At 41.8% G+C, this 16,558-nt stretch overlaps 1 protein-coding gene across 1 annotated transcript in view; it reads left to right on the top strand.

Moving 5' to 3' along the window:
* Positions 1-16,558, top strand: part of Atp10b (ATPase phospholipid transporting 10B (putative)) — a 223,900-nt gene that overhangs the window by 144,664 nt on the left and 62,678 nt on the right. Inside the window, exon 5 of the mRNA XM_057775973.1 lies at positions 7,464-7,668. Coding sequence (XP_057631956.1) covers positions 7,464-7,668 — 205 coding nt within the window. The remainder of the gene's footprint in view (positions 1-7,463; positions 7,669-16,558) is intronic.

Here is a 16,558-nt window from a genome sequence, read left to right on the forward strand (position 1 = left end):
TCTACATGTTGATATCCAGTTATGCCAGCACCATTTGTTGAATATGCTTTCTTTTTTCCATTTTATATTTTTTTAATTCTTTGTCAAAAATCAGGTGTTTGTAGGTATGTGGATTGATATTTGGTTCTTCAATTAAGATTCCTTAGTTCTCCTGTCTGTATTTTTTTTTTTTTTTTTTTTGGTTTTTCGAGACAGGGTTTCTCTGTGGTTTTTATGCCAATACCAGGCTCTTTTCTATACTGTAGCTCTGTAGTAGAGTTTGAAGTTTGGGATTGTGATGCCTCCAGAAGTTCCTTTATTGTGCAGGATTGTTTTGGTGGCTAACCTAGGCTTTTTGCCTTCCCATAAGAAGTTGAGTATTGTTCTTTCGAGGACTGTGAAGAATTTTGCTGTGATTTTGAGATCATATTTTTATTAGAAGTCTTCAGTGAGGAGTCTGTCATGACTAATTGTCAAAATGACTTCAAAAAGCTTCTCCTTTATGAACTATTCAAGATGAATCTATAGAACATCATATTTAATAAACACTTAACTCACCCAATTATAAGTACATAAATGTAGACTTTCCCATCTCTCAGCAAGGTCATCACATAGAGAAAATAAAAGGGGCATAAAACAATAAGGCAACAGGAGCTTGGTGTGCAAGCAGGCATGCCAATAAGCCGTGGAGCTCTGCTGTTCACAGCCTGGGGGTGAAAAGAGGGAGGTAGGATTTGGATCTGCTGAGGATAGATAAAGTTCATACACAGTGAGCTGTGTGCTCTCAGACACCCCGAGGCTGGTTATTCATAACCCAGTGACCGTGGCCTTGCAGGAAGAAAGGCTCCTGTGACTACCTGTCCTGTGAGGCGTGGTGTGCCTGTGGCCATCACCTCTTAATGATAGTCTAAGTTATTCTTTCTGAATGTGGCCGCTACATAGTCAGAGTTTTAACACCTAGTGTACACATGGGACCATGGTATGACCAGGCTTCCAGAGCCTGTGGATGAGAACAGGGTGATACTAACACAAATGCTCCACTGTTAGTGATTCTCAGCCCCCACCTGTTGATTTAGAATTTGGGTCCTTTTATGCCAATCCCCAGTGGCCTTGGTTGGATCTAGGCATCTCTAGTGTGGTTAATGTCACTTATGTCTCACACTGTCCCTGGACCTAGAATTGTCAGATATGGATGTTAGGAACCAAACCTGGGTTCCCTGTGAGAACAGTATGGAGTCAATCATTGAGCCATGTCTCCAAACCCCAAACACATTTTTTTAAAAAATTTGTATTCATTTTACATACCAATCACAGTTCCCCCTCCCTTCCCTCTGCCCTCTTCCCCCCCCCCCCAGCCACCCACCTGCTCTCAATCTCCTATGCACTCCTTAGAAAGGGTACGCCTTTCCATGGGGAGTCAACAAAGCCTGGCACTTTAAGTAGAGGAAGGACCAAGCCCTTCCCGCCTGCGTGAAGGGTGAGCGAGGCATCCCACCATAGGGAATGGGCTCCAAAAAGCCAGCTTATGCACTAGGGATAGTTCCTGGTCTCACTGCCAGGGCCACCTCAAACAGACAAGCTATACAACTGCCACTCATAGGCAGAGGGCTGAGTTCAGTCTCTCGTAGGCACCCGAGGTGTTGGTCTGGAGTTCATGGGTTTTCAAGAGTTCAGGTCAGCTGCCTCTGTGGGTTTCCCTGTCATGATCTTGACACACACACCCCCACCCATATAATCCTTCCTCCCTCTCTTCGGCTGGACTCCCAGAACTCTGCCTGGTGCTTGGCGTAAATCTCTGCATCTGCTTCCAACAGTTACTGGATGAAGACTCTATGATGACAGAGTAGTCACCAATCTAATAACAGGGGAAGGCCAGTTCAGAAACCCTCTCCATTATTGCAAGGAGTCTTAGTTTGGGTCATTCTTGTAGATTCCTGGGAATTTCTCTAGCACAAGATTTCTCCCTAAACCTATAATGGCCCCTCTATCAAGATATCTCTCATTGCTCTCCCTCTCCATCCCTCTTCCATATCAACCATGCCATTCCCTCATGTTCTCAGCCCCCAGCCCTCCCTCTACTGCCTTTCCACCCTCAGTTTACCCAGGAGATCTCATCTATTTCCTTTTCCCAGGGAGACCCATGTGTCCCTCTTAGAGTCCTCCTTGTTACCTAGCTCCTCTGGAGCTGTGGATTGTAGTTTAGTCACCCCTTGTTTTACATCTAGTATCCACTTATGAGTGAATATATACAGTGCTTGTCATTCTGGGTCTGGGTTACCTCACTCAGGATGATTTTTTCTATTTCCATCCATTCACCTGCAAATTTCAAGATGTCATTTTTTATAGATGAGTAATACTCCATTATGTAAATGTACTATTACATTTTATTTATCCATTCTTCAGGTGAGGGGCATTTAGGTTGTTTCCAGGTTCTGGCTATTACAAATAACGCTGCTATGAACATTGTTGAGCAAGTGTCCATGTGGTACAATTGAGCATCCTATGAGTATATGCCCAAGAATGGTAATGCTGGGTCTTGAGGTAGATTGACTCCCAATTTTCTGAGAAATTGCCATACAGATTTCCAAAGTGGCTGTATAAGTTTGCACTACCACCAGCAGTAGATGAATGTTCCCTTACTCCATATCTTCTCCAACACAGACCATACTCAGTGTTTTTGAACTTAGCTATTCTGACCTATGTAAGATGATGTCTCAGAGTCTCTTTGATCTGCATTTCCTTGATAACTAAGGATGTTGAGCAATTCCTTAAATGTCTTTTGGCCATTTGAGATTCTTCTGTTGAGAATTCTCTGTTTAGGTCTGTACCCCATTTTAAATTGGATCATTTAATAGCTAGTTTCCTGAGTTCTTTATATATTTTGGAGATTAGTCCTCTGTCAGATGAGGGGTTTGTTAAGATCTTTTTCCTATTCTGTAGGCTGGTTTTTTTTTTTTTATTTACTGTGTCCTTTGCCTTACAGAAGATTTGTTGTTTCAGGAGGTCCCATTTATTGATTGTTGCTCTCAGTGTCTATGCTGCTGGTGTTATATTTAGAAGTGGCCTCCTGTGCCGATGCATTCAAGGCTACTTCCCATTTTCTCTTCTATCAGGTTCAGTGTAAATGAATTTATGCTGAGGTCTTTGATCTACTTGGAGTTGAGTTTTGTGCAGGGTGATAGATATGGATCTATTTAAAATCTTTTACATATTGACATCCAGTTATGTGGCCACCATTTGTGGAAGATGCTTTCTTTTTTTTCCACTATACCATGTTGGCATCTTTGTCAAAAAATCAGGTGTTCATAGATGTGTGGATGATGTCAGAGTCTTCAGTTTGGGTCCATTGCCCTTGTGTCTGTTTTTGTGCAACTACCAAACTGTCCCAAACACATTTTTAATTCATGGACTCTCCTCATTATCTCAGTGATCCCTACCCACCTGGGGTATTCTGGACTTGGTATTTAAGCTTGCTGAAGGACATCACAGGTCAATTTGTCATCTGTTAACAATAAGTCCCATAAGATAGCTTATCCTCCTGACAGGTCTCGTCTTCTCCAGTCCCCACACTTCTTTATGTAGAACCTAGTTACAGGAGAAATGGAGTCTTAAACATTCTCCTCTCATCTCTCCTCCTCTCCAACTTCCACACACCATACACTTGGTTAAAAACCTCTCTTGCTGTTTATTTACTTAAAAAAAAAAAAAAAAAAGGCCATCCTCTTCCAGAAAGCTGTTTAGCACCGCACCACTTAATTTCTCCTTAAGGTAGAACATGCCAGATGTAGTCTTTGTCCTAAGCCATGAATCTTATTTTTAAGCAGCAGCGAACATTGCAGGAAACTAAAATAGCAGTGATCTCCCAGGTGCCAACTCTCGGAGCAGAGGGACAGGCTAGAGTCTATGCACGCATCCCCCTGGAACAGCTGTTCCAAGGGGGCCATATTAATGAGGGAATGACTCTAACTGGTGGCTCCTGGCCAGCAGCTGGTCACACCTGAGTGTCACTCAATGTAGAAGCATGCCACGTTTATGCTTCAGCTAAATTCTCCTATATCTCACCTCCCTTGGCTGAACACCCTTGGGTTAGGCATTGTTGGCTGCTCCTCAGACATGCTGCTGACAGATGAAGTGACGAAGTGTACCCCAGAGCACTGAACAGTCAGAGCAAAGTAGCCAAGTGTGAAATGCAAGTGTCCCTAAAGGTTCAGTAAAATGTGCCTGTCATCCTATAATATAGCTGGGTTAGGTTACTTTAACATAGCATTATAAAATAAAATACTGCTACAAATAAAATTTCTCAACTGATATACCCAGTAAGGAATGTCCCATGTACACACACGAAACTACATTCCCCAAAGTACTTTTTTAATGAACACTAATAGCTCCAGTACTCCAGTCACCCCCCAGGGCCTGTTGGAGAAGTTCAATGTTTCTGGGAACTTGATCCAGAAACCTCACTCTAAAGCCTGAGCATCAGTTTGCTGAGATTCCTCTTTTCTAGACTTGGGGAAGGGTTGGGGAGGGGGTTGGGGTTTTTGTTTGCAGGTCATTGTTGCCTAACCCCAAGCCCCATAAACAGCATGAAGGAAAAAGATGGGGTTGGCAGAGTAGTAGGAAGGCTGTTTAATGGAGGTAAAGAGGCAAAGCCCCAGGAAGAACCATGAATGTCCCTTTCCTATCTGGCTTCATTGGGATCCAAGGAGTACCATAAAGAGGCAGAACACAAGTTGGATGATGCCTGTGTCATAATGAAGATTGACAAAGTGCCATTCCAGTCCATACATGTATTCCTAAATTTACACCCAAAATTAACCTCCCAGGCCTTCCATCTTTCATCATCCCTCCCTATATCCTATACTTAGCAGTGGAGACCTTTATTGGAAAGAGCAGATTTGTTTCCACTGGTGGAAACGCCTTGATGTGGCTTTGCCCTTAATGTAGCAATCCCAACTGGCCTATTCGTCACAACCTTCAGGTCGAAGGAGCTCTGAAAATGATGACAATCCAGGTGATGCTCAGATTCAAGGGTGTTATCCCCAAACCTGATCTCACACACCAGGTGGAATAAATGTTGAGGATGTGGCAATCAGCTGATACCCTACCGTCCCAAAGACCAGGAGGAAGGAACGGGAGATGCAAACAAACAGGGGGATAACCCTTGGTTCCTTCAGGCAAGTTTGTTATAATATTTAAGAATCATTTGTTTGATTTCTCTAAAAACGAAAAGAAAAACAGAAGTATAAAGTAAACCCCTTCTTCATTCTGTGAAAGTTTATTTAATCCATCCTTTCGTCTTTAAAGAGCCTTGTACCTGAGCACTTGACAGGCGATCCCAGGGCTGAGTTGTCCTAGCTATCTTGGTAGACGACTATCTACCCTCAATCGACAAATAAACACATTTTAAAATACATCTGTGAAATGGTACAATAAACTAAAGATGGTAGGATTGCCCCTAGTCTTCATTTCTAAGAAGGGATATGGGGTACAGTGGGTGCTTAGATGTTGATTATCAAAAGTTTTGTGGAAATCTGATACCCACTTTATCACAGAAGAAGGAGATATATAACAAACTGCTACAGAGAGACTACCCACATTCAGTAGCCATGTGGACATTATTGCCATGGCATAAATAAGGGTCACTGTACCAGGTTCCTAGGGTCATGGAGAATTTCTACAGACCCTGTGGTAGCTTTGAGATGCAAGGCCATTCACCAATCCTGATGTCCCTGATGATCTTATTTACTGATGAGGTCTTCTTCCAGCCTCCCAGACAAAAGGATCTTCATTTCAAGCTGGGAGAGTCTTCTGTAGGAACCATGTATGACAAAGATGGTAGACTTTTCGGAGGGCTTTGCTGAAATTCTCCAGAGAACCCCAAGAAGAGCAGACATCACTCCCTTCCTCCTCTTCAAGCACTCTCATTCTCATTTCTTAGATGTGGTCTTGCCATGCCCAGGTAGCTCCAGATTACAGGAGAAACAGCAACATACCCAGAAGGGCTCAACATCTGTGTGGATACAGCACAGATGTAAGCTGTCTCCCCAGGTCTAGGTACACTTAAAGAAATCAGCTTCAAATCAGCAGGGCTCTTATAAAAAGACCACATGTTTCAAATCCCATGTAGAAAGAAGACCATTAGAAATACAACTACAGAAGAGCCCGTGCCTTTAGAATAGGTCTTGAAACTGTATGATCCAAGGAATAACTGAGGGCATCTGGGGCATTAGAAGTAGCTCAGCATGGCCCAAAGACTTTATAGGATCCTGGGGGAATACTTTCAAAGAGTTTTTAAAGGTAGAAAACATGGGCATCTGGATTACTTAGAAGAGAAAATTTTGTTAAATACTTGACTGGGTGGAATGAAGACTTTCTAGTATCAGCTCTGTGTAAATGGGATGTCCCATTGGGACGGAGGGAATGGGACAGTTGAGGCTCCAATAACAGCTGGGAGGAGCTAGCTGTGAAAGCTGTAAGCTTTGACATCAATCTGTGTATAAGCTTGGGATTCAGCTTGGGTTTTATAAGACTTGAAAAAAATTTCTGATCTTTGATTTATTTGTGAAATTCATATAATGTCTGCACGAATGAATTGTCATGTAAGTGAATAAAATATTGACATTGGTACTCAGTGCAATGTAAACATGAAATTGGCAAGTTTTGTTGCTACTGCTGTTATCTAAGTTTGATAATTATAAGGGGGAAAGTTTATCATTTCTTCCAAGTTCCTCAGTCCTCGGCTTTTCCAGTTATTGTGGGTCCCAGGCCATCAAATTCCCTGGTATTGTCTTACTAATGTTCTCAATGTGTCTAGGGTTTTTTCCATTTTATCAATGTTGTCCTATGCATTCTTAATGACCAATATCCTCAGTTTTACTGCCTCTCTTCTCCCCATAATCGAGAACAATTTTCTCTCTATCTCTGGTCTTTGTACCTTTGCTTTCTTCTGTGATAACTAGCCATGTAATATAATGGCCCAGTTAACTTCCCCTTAAAGTATTCTTCCGGCCAGGAGGGAAGGGCTCAGCACAACACCTGGTCAACAGTTGATAACTGTTCAAAATTCTAAGTAGTCACAGGGACAGACCTTTTACTAATGGGATTTTATAAACCGTGACCAAAAGTAACTGAGGTGAGGGAGAAATGTATTGGACCTATAATTCCAGGATACAGGCATTATTGCAATGGATGTCAAGGCAAGAACTTAAAGTATCACATCCACAATCAAAAGAAGAGAGAAAAATGTGTAGATCCTGCCTTACTCACTCTTTAATCAGTACTCAATAAGCCCCCTCTATTCTACTCATATACCGCTCAAGACCCCTATCCAGTGAAGGATGTCACCCACAGTGGGCTGGCTCAACCAATAATCAAGAGAATCTCCTATAGACATACACATGAGCAAGTTGACATCTAAAATAAACCAACACCCTGAGGAATCTTAAAACTCACTGAGACCCCTGTCTTCTTTGCACCCACCTTAGGAAAGAGCAGAGCTACATGCCAAAGCGCTGGCAGGATGTGCGCGTGGGAGACTTTGTTCAAATGCGGTGCAATGAGATCGTCCCAGCAGACATCCTTCTCCTCTTCTCCTCGGACCCCAGTGGGGTCTGTCACCTGGAAACTGCCAACTTGGATGGAGAGACCAACCTCAAACAGAGGCGTGTTGTGAAGGGCTTCTCACAGCAGGTAAGGTGCTTTCTACATGATCTCACCTAGTGAGGTCAGAGGCAAGAAGCCATCTCATCTCCTAGAAAGCTGAACTTAACACTACAAGGAAGAGAGATGAAGGTAGCAGTATAACAGGACCCAGCTACTAGTTGGGGTTTTTGTTTTGTTTAGTTTTTACAGCCGGTTAGTCCCCAAAGAAAATCACACAGAGGTCTACATAAGTTATAAACTATTGGCCCATTAGCTCAAGCTTCTTATTAGCTCTTATAATTTATATTAACCCATTATTCTTATCTATGTTAGCCACATGGCTCGATATCTTTTTCAGCAGGGCAGGTCACACCCTGCTTCTTTGGTATCTAGACAGGACTGCTGAGGAAGCTTCCTTCTTTCCAGAATACTCCTGTTCTCATTGCCCCACCTCTATTTCCTGTCACATTGTCCCGCCTATACTTCCTGCCTGCTACTGGCCAATCAGCATTTATTTAAAACATAATTGACAGAATACAATTGTCCCACACCATTTGCCCCATGTTGGGTACCAGATGAAGATGTAAGTCACAAAACAATCCCACACCATGGCAGGTGCCTCTTTAGAAGCTCACTCCTCCCAGCAGCTCTCTAGGTAGCTATCATGCTCATATCACAGATGAGGACACTGAGGCCAAAAATGTCTGTAACTTGATGAAGACCTGAGTTCATAAGTGATGACTAAGCTCATCCACTTGGACAACTGACCTTGTATTCAAAACTAGGTACTATAACTGCTCAGCTACTAATGCAGCCAACCCTCTCCTCTCTGCTCAGCCTGCTCATTCTGCCCAGCTCAGAGCTAAGCATGAATCCTCAATATTCCTTTGACTCCTTCTCAATCACAGCAAGATATAGTAGTTATTTTCTTCATGTGCTAGTGTGTGTGTGTGTGTATGTGTGTGTACAGACATCTGTGTATAACATCGGGTCTGTCCTCAAAAGCCATCCACCTGTTTATTGAAACAGGGTCTCTCATGGGTCTAGAGCTGAGTAGGCTATGCAAGCTGGCCAGCAAGCTCCAGGAAACCATGTGACTCTGCCTCTCCCCTGCTGGGATTGCAAGCACATATCATGCTCAGCTTCTTTTTTTAAGTGAGTTCTGAGGCTCGAACTCAAGTCCTCATGCTTACACAGCAAGTGCTTAACCAACTAAGTCCCCAGTTTTCCCTTATGTGTACTCACCTTATTGACACTGCTAATCTCCTAGGTCAAAGAGCCCTCACTGACACTTTTGTTATTTCTTTGTACTTAACATCAGCGGTGCTGGAGGGTAGAAGAAAGGCAGATAGTTTGGGGTGACCAAATTCGGCTCTAGGTTTTGACAGAACTGGACTTAGCTATTAAGTTCTGTCATATATAAGCTGTTTTACACAAGCTGTCACCCTCTCACATCTTAGTTCCTTTACCAGGAAAAAATAGGCAAAAATAATACCTTTTCTCTAGAGTAGCTCTAAATACTAAATGGTATAGACCTGGGTTACTTGGCATGAACATCACACTGAAAGAGACTGGTAAATAGTTACTACTATTATCAATGATTTTAATAAACAGTTTGTGGGCTAATTGGGTATGATATTCCATTTTTTTATTAAAATTCTCCTTATGGGATTTGATCTCCAAACTGGCACCTTTCTCTAATGATGGAAAAAGAGAATTATGTCACTTTTTATTCTGCCTGCTTTTGGCTAAGAAGAAATTAAATAAGTCAGGGGATTAGGCATGAAGAAAGCAAATGTCCCATTCCTCCGAGGGTCTCACAAGCTGCAGTTCTATGATACACACCATTTCTCAAGATGAACCATAGTGCTCTGCCTCAGCTTGCTTCCTCCACAGGACCTGATGAGCAGTGTTCAAAAATGCTCCCTATGTAATTGACAGTTGCCCTAAGTCTGGTCTCCTCTCCACTCTCAGCCAGGACTGACAACAGTTGTCCCATAGCTTTGCTGTGAGCATGAACTGGAATAAGGAAAGCAAAGAGCAAAATAAGGGCTTGGTGAGCACTACACACACAACAGGTGGTCTTGATGGCCATCAGAACTGGACCCCACCTTCACCACACTCACTGCAGGGACCACAGCTCTTGACCTCTTGCTCTCTGAACCCTATTGGTCTGACTTGGCCTCTTGAGTTTCACTTTCCTTGGCTTCTCCCTCCCCCACTCACTGAATCACATTAGGGTTTACAAAGAGGAAGACAGCAGTCTAGTGTACAGTCACAAAGTCCTTCATGACAGGCAAGAAAAATCTAGATCTAGATGTGAGGCTCTGTGACCTATCTCCTTGGTCAGAAACCTTTCTAGCCAAAGCTTACAGTAAGAATCACACATCACACACACTCACACCGTGTGCATAGGTGAGTCTGATGCCTTAGTCTGGATACAGGCAAGGGTGTCTTAGACTTGGTCTTTGATTCTATTCCTCCTTTTTTAAGTTATATCTGGAAATAATAAACTTCTGTTTGAGTAAACAGCTCTGCTTTAACTTTTCTGACTTGAGCATCTTCTTACACTTTGAAATCTTGTTTCTTCCTCTCTTATTTCAAAGCTGTTGAACATCAGCCATTGACATCTCTTCTTCCTTTGGCCTCAGCTCCTGACCGTTTCTAGGATATCAAGCAGATACTTTGGGATTTCACTAAAGTGTAGCTGCACGAAAGAGTCCTTCATACTCCAGCACCTCAACCATTCCATTCAATAAACATTTCTAATTCCCACCCTGAATTCTCATCAGGGACTTGGCATTTCTAAAAAAGGTAAATTCATACGTGAAAGAAAGGCGATTTATTGACTTGGCTTCCGGAGCCCTTTGTCCTTGTCCTGATTTCCCTTTGCTCAAGAGCATTTGGGATCCACTAACAACAATAATAAGCTTGAGTCCACGGTTAGAACTTTGCATGATTAACTCGTCCTCACAACAGCCCAATGGATGGACACCATCATCATCCTCATTTCACCAATAAGGAAACTAGGACATAGATAAGCCACGTCTTTCACCCATAGCGGTAGAGTTGGAACCAGAATTCAAACCTTCATTTGTCCTTAAAGTCCATGGGAGCTCATCTTCCTGGCCCTTGGCTGTTGCCTTGCATTTACGCAGGGCTGCAGACAGGAAAGCACTTATTTATCACTTACAGATTTCTTCCAGACATAAGTAGCAGGTTGCTAGAAGAATAAAGCAGTGGGATTAAAGGATTAAATCCCAGCCCACTCTCTGGACAGGGGGAGCCTTGGTTGCTCTCTGTTCCGTTTCTCCCTATCTTTAATGCATAAATTTTCTTGGATGTGCACAGAATTTACTATTAGCTAATGCCGTCCCACAGAGTTTCCCCCAATGTACTGAACAAAGATATGGATGAGAGTTGCAAGAAAGGAGAACACTGTAAAGATAAATGAGATCAGAAGATAACAGGCTACGTGTTTTAAATACTTCCCTGTCAGATTTCTCTGATCCTTTAATAAGCCACAAGGAGGAAAAGGAGTGAGTCTTTTTTATTTATTTAAGAACAGACTCTTTTATTCCAAAAATCAGAGCCCAGAACAGCCATTAGAAGGGTGAGATCACTCTTAGAGACTTGCTGCAGATACATAGTGAATACTCAGAATGTGACATCGCTGTCCTTCTCCATTGCCACAATGGAACAATGACTTACAGGACCTGTGTATGCATAACTTGAAAACGGCCCCCAAGATGTCTTGATATAAACTCACTGATACCTTCCTGAAAATAGAACAAAGGAAAAGCACCATTCCAGTCTGGCAGTCGGGGGTGGGTGGGAGAGACACCTGCCAATTGCCATGAATCCATGTGCTTCTTCCTGCATGGCCACACTTCTGAACACATTATCCTTTGAGCCCATATATCCACTCTGTGCAGAGGGTGTCACTATCCTCATCAGAGAGCACAGGAAAGGCAGATCTCACTATCCACTCAGAAGATTTTGAATGCCTCCTAATATGATTTGCGTAGGAACTTGGTGTTTTGAATAATGAGTCTTGGTGGCTTTTGTTAGTTTTCTCTATAAATTTCTATATTTCATGTGACCCTTTGTCTCCCCAAAGGACTTTTACTTACCTTAGAAATTGTTATAAGTACCCACTTCACATAATATTTTCATTGCCCTGAAATGGTGAGAGACTGAAGGTGGCTCCCTTAGGTAAGGATTTCCGGAGATAAACAATGCCCAATATTGTCCCAAGATCTTGACTCATGGTCAAGTTAAACTAATAAGCTAGTACCCCATAGACACCATTCTCATGAAGGGTCCTATGTTAAGTCCCTAAGAGCATTTTTCAGAATAAACACATATTTGTGTTTCTATGGAACTTTGTGGAAGGGGACATTATTCTAGATTTGTGCAGACATGATCCTGACAGGGCAAAGTGACCATCCTCTTGACACAAGTAGTTTCTCCTTCTCTTTCCACAAGTGGAATTCTAAACATCTGGAGCGTCTAATAAGTGTCTGCTTTTCAGGACACTGTGGGGCCCTGAGTTGGTGTCCAAATCCTTTATCTCAGAACTAAAATTAGGCCAAAGCCATTATATTTTTAACTGGAATCTTCCTAGGGAGCCATTTTTGAATTCACAAAATCATTGACCTATTTTTGAAATAATAAGTCCCATATCACATTGCCAAGGAAGAGTTGGAAGCAAACAGTCCAATGTTATTATTATATTGAGTTCTATGCCCAGCAGCCAAAAGGACTTGACCAGGACGTAAACTTGCTCACTTACTTGTGACATTCTAAATTGTGAAGCCTCTGAAAATGACTATCTGTGCCTCTTATTTTGATAAATACAAAAGTTACTAAAGCAGAAGGAGCAGAAATGAATTCTTCTAATCAATACTCTAGATAAAATATGTTCTTGGATGTCTGTTATCTGAATGATTGAAACCTAAGTGCTACCAAAGCATGTTTCCAATCATTTTTCTGTATCAGGCATATGCTAAGCTAAGCCCAAATGTGGACTGGCCATTTCAGCTTATAAGAGCTACTCAGCAATAGGGAACTAAAGTGATTTTAACAAGAAACCCTGACAATTCACGTTCATATTGAACTTTGAAAAGTGGTGTCCTAGGGCAACACTGATTAATAATTGCATTTTGAACTCTTTGCTGAGCCTCCCTTTTAAAGGCTCCACCCCACCAACAGTTATTGCTTCAAAACCTCTGCTAAGTTAGAAACAATCATTGCTTCTCTGCAGTGGAAGTACTGATTTTAGCATATTTAGAAACAAGAGCACTCTCTTACAAATGAGTTGTGGTCCAGTAAAGGCAAAATTTTCATCATCTAAAAATCTCAAGTACAACAAAAGATGGTTGCCTGCTCTCTCAACCTTGTCTATCCTGAGAACCAGGAAAAATCTGCTTTCCTAGTAGATGTGAAATTTGGTAATGAGTCCTGCCTGTGACAAGTTGTTCAAAGTTTTTATCAAGAATATTTAGTGCTTTCCAGTTTATCCCTGATGGATAGTGGTTACATTTCTTGATTCATTTAATATATGATCTATTTAATAATATATAATACTATATGACACCAATGTGTAACAAATCAAGCTTGTGCTGTGGACAATGAGGTGTCTTCTAAGTGTTTTGTGCCTATTATATCTTGTTGTTTCTCACAAAACTCTATGGGGTGGTCATTTCTTAGATGCTCATAAAAAGTGAAGTAGTAACAACGCTATTATCCTGCCAGTGGGGGACTAAAATCACATTAAACTTGAGCAGACTTTTCTTTTCTGACTTTTCTTGGGGGAATTTTCAAGTATATATAAAAACTAAGAATGGGATGATATATGTTTATGTACCCATCATCTATTTTAAACAAGCAACACGGAATTAAACCTGGCCATCTATTCTCCCTCCTTCTTTGGCTCTGAAAAGTGTTTTTAAGGAAATCATCGACATCTTGGTGTTTCTCCAGCAAATATCTAATATGTGTCTCAGAATGCTAAGTTCTTCAAGCGCACCATTATCAATCCTGAAAAACACAATAATCCTTTGGTATTAACATTCTAGTCAATGGTCTTGACTGTTCACCAGTGTGTCTGCTTGAATCAGGCCAAATATTGACGTTAATGTCTTACATTTCTTTCACTTCAGAGTTTCCCATTTAGCTCTTTTCTTTCCTTGCACAGTTGGTATCCAGTTGTTTAATAAGCAAAGTTGTTTATTGTACAAAAATCCCCATAACCTGGATTTTTATGATTTTATTGTGTCCTTGTGATATCATTAACACATTCCCCTTTCTTGTATATTTTATAAATTGGAAACTTGATCCAGCACCTAAATCACATTAGAATGGACTGTGCATTTGGGAATGGGATTCATGATGCAGTGGTTGTTTTTCTATTGCGATGTTAAAATCGTGAGCAAAAGCAACATAAGGAAGAATTTCATTTTACCTCACAGTTCCAGAGAGATGGAGTTCGTTATGGCAAGAATACATGGCATAAGGAAAGAGTAAGAAACTATATTATCACTTTTCAGCCCCACACAGGAAGCAGAAAAGTAAAACAAGATGCTGTACAGGTCTTTAAACCCTCCAAGCCCACCCCCAGTAATATCCTTTATCGAGTAAGGCTGCTCTGCCTAAAGGCTCCAGAACCTCCCCAAACAACCAACTGGGTACCAAGTGTTCAGATTCACCAGCCAGGTACAATATTTCTTATTCATCCACCACACGCAGTATATGAACATCTCACATAAGATGGTTGATTTTTCCACTCCATTGGTGGTGATGATTGGTTAGATCCATAAATTCAATGGAATTTTTAAAGTGCTGATTTTCTGATTTAATTTCTTTCATGGAGCATTTGATTTTTTTTCTGAGATGTCAGGCGGAGGCAGAAAAATTCCCAGAGCATGTCAATCTGGCCTACACACACACATACACACACACAATTGGTTGCATATGACAAAATACTGACTGAAAATACCTTGCCAAAAATGAAAATTATTTGAAAAATGCAAAGTGAGTGGTGGATGAGCCTTAGGCCTTGTGGTACCAGGAAGTCAGAATCTATCAGGATAAGCCCCATCTCTTGTGTTTCCATCTTTGATCCCACCTGCCATTTGGTTCCCAGAGAGAAGTAATTAATGTTTTCTTTATCAAGAAAGCATCCCAGGGAAATAAACTGATCATTTATTCCTAGACCAGTCAACTATGGCCAGAGAGGTAGGGTGGCATCCTCTACCTGAAAGTCATGAGCAGAACTGATCTACGGAGAGAGGTTTCTGAGCAACAAAGTAGTGAATATCAGTCACACCCATTACAGACCCTGATCATAAAATCCTAGATTACACACAACCGAGACTACCAGCCATATTGTAGAGGGTCTGGATGTCTTCTGCCTTTCTCCTGTAGCCCCATGCTTGTCCGTCTTTCCCAAAGGCTACAGTCTTAGCTCCTCTTCCTTCCTAGCACTGCATGGAAGGCAGCAAGCAGTTTCTCACTCTTCTCTGGGCTCCTGTAGCCCTCGTTGCATCTCAATTGTCTTCGCCATTGTCTTTCAGTTAATCAAGTCACTTTCTAATTCGATGTTATTGGGTGTCTAACCACTGCCAGGTGCCAGGCTTGGAATTTCATTGCCACTGTTTATCAGCAGTAGTGACACATCACAGTTGTATCTTCTGTGAACAGCTCAATGCAACTTCTCAAGTTGGGATTTATGCCCTGTTCTTTACGACCTCCTTTGTCAAAAGCACTGGGTTTTCGTGTTGTCGTCTTGTGCTTTTGTTATCCATAGCAAGACAGTTTTGTATGGAAAGGGTTTGTCTTTGCAGTGAGACATCACTGCCCATCTGACAGCAGCTGTCTGTAGTTTATGCCTTATGTCACTCGCTCATTTGTTTGGTCACTGAGTGTAGATGGAAGATCTTCTCTGTGGGTATGCGATAATATATTCCTGGGGGTGGAAGAGAAAATAAACATGGGGGGGGGGGTGGGCTCGGCCTGCATGCTCTAATTGAGAATTGACGAATGAATGACACAGTCCTTGATAAGCAACTCTGCTAATAACTCCTTTTGGAAATGATCAGGGAGACAAAATCCTGCTTTTCCCAGTATTTCTTTAGAATGTCAAACCAATACTTTATTAGGAAAATGTCACAGTGAAACCTCAAACTTTATCAGTCTCAATTAAAAAAAAAAAACAGAATATTCATCCCTTGAAAGGGGGAAACTCAGTCTGCAAGGGTGAGCATCCCATTTACATGGGCTTCCAGGCCAAGCCACATTCTTATGTTTGACAGTGGCTGGCAGGAAGGCTGTCCAGGCTGTCGACTAGCTCCTCCTCCAGAGACAGAGGAAACTGCTCTCGCTCTTGTGGTTATCTTGTAAAGGACTCTCACCAACCAGGAACTAGAAAGGTTGTCACGCCAGTAACTTTCAATCGCTCCGGATAGGATTCTCAGAAATTGAGGGTTCTTTCTTTGCATTCCAGGAAGAGACCTCAGCCATTTAGCTCAGCAGCTAATGCATAGCAAACATTTCTTATTACACTTTAGATATCAACTAAAGCATGTTTTTTTTCCTCAAAACAATGTGTAAAGGGGAAGAAAAAGACCTTTTCCAAGTCTACAGCATTCCTCTACACTGCTTCCTTAGTTAGCATGGTGTTCTGCCTGTCTTTTTTTTTTTTTTAATAGGAGAAAGAGTTTATTGGGAGTTCACAGTTTCAAAGGGCAGTCCAAGACCAACATGGAAGCAGGCAGGTATGACATGACGCTAGAGTGGCCGCTAAAGTCTTATATCCTCATCTGTGTGTAGGAAGAAAAGAAAGAACTATCTAGGAATGATAACTTTTGAAACCTCAAAGGCCAACTCTCGTGACACACTCCTCCAACAAGGCCATACCTACTACTAATTTGGTACC

The sequence above is a fragment of the Chionomys nivalis genome, chromosome 7 (genome assembly GCF_950005125.1).
Source record: "Chionomys nivalis chromosome 7, mChiNiv1.1, whole genome shotgun sequence".
Taxonomy (NCBI): domain Eukaryota; kingdom Metazoa; phylum Chordata; class Mammalia; order Rodentia; family Cricetidae; genus Chionomys; species Chionomys nivalis.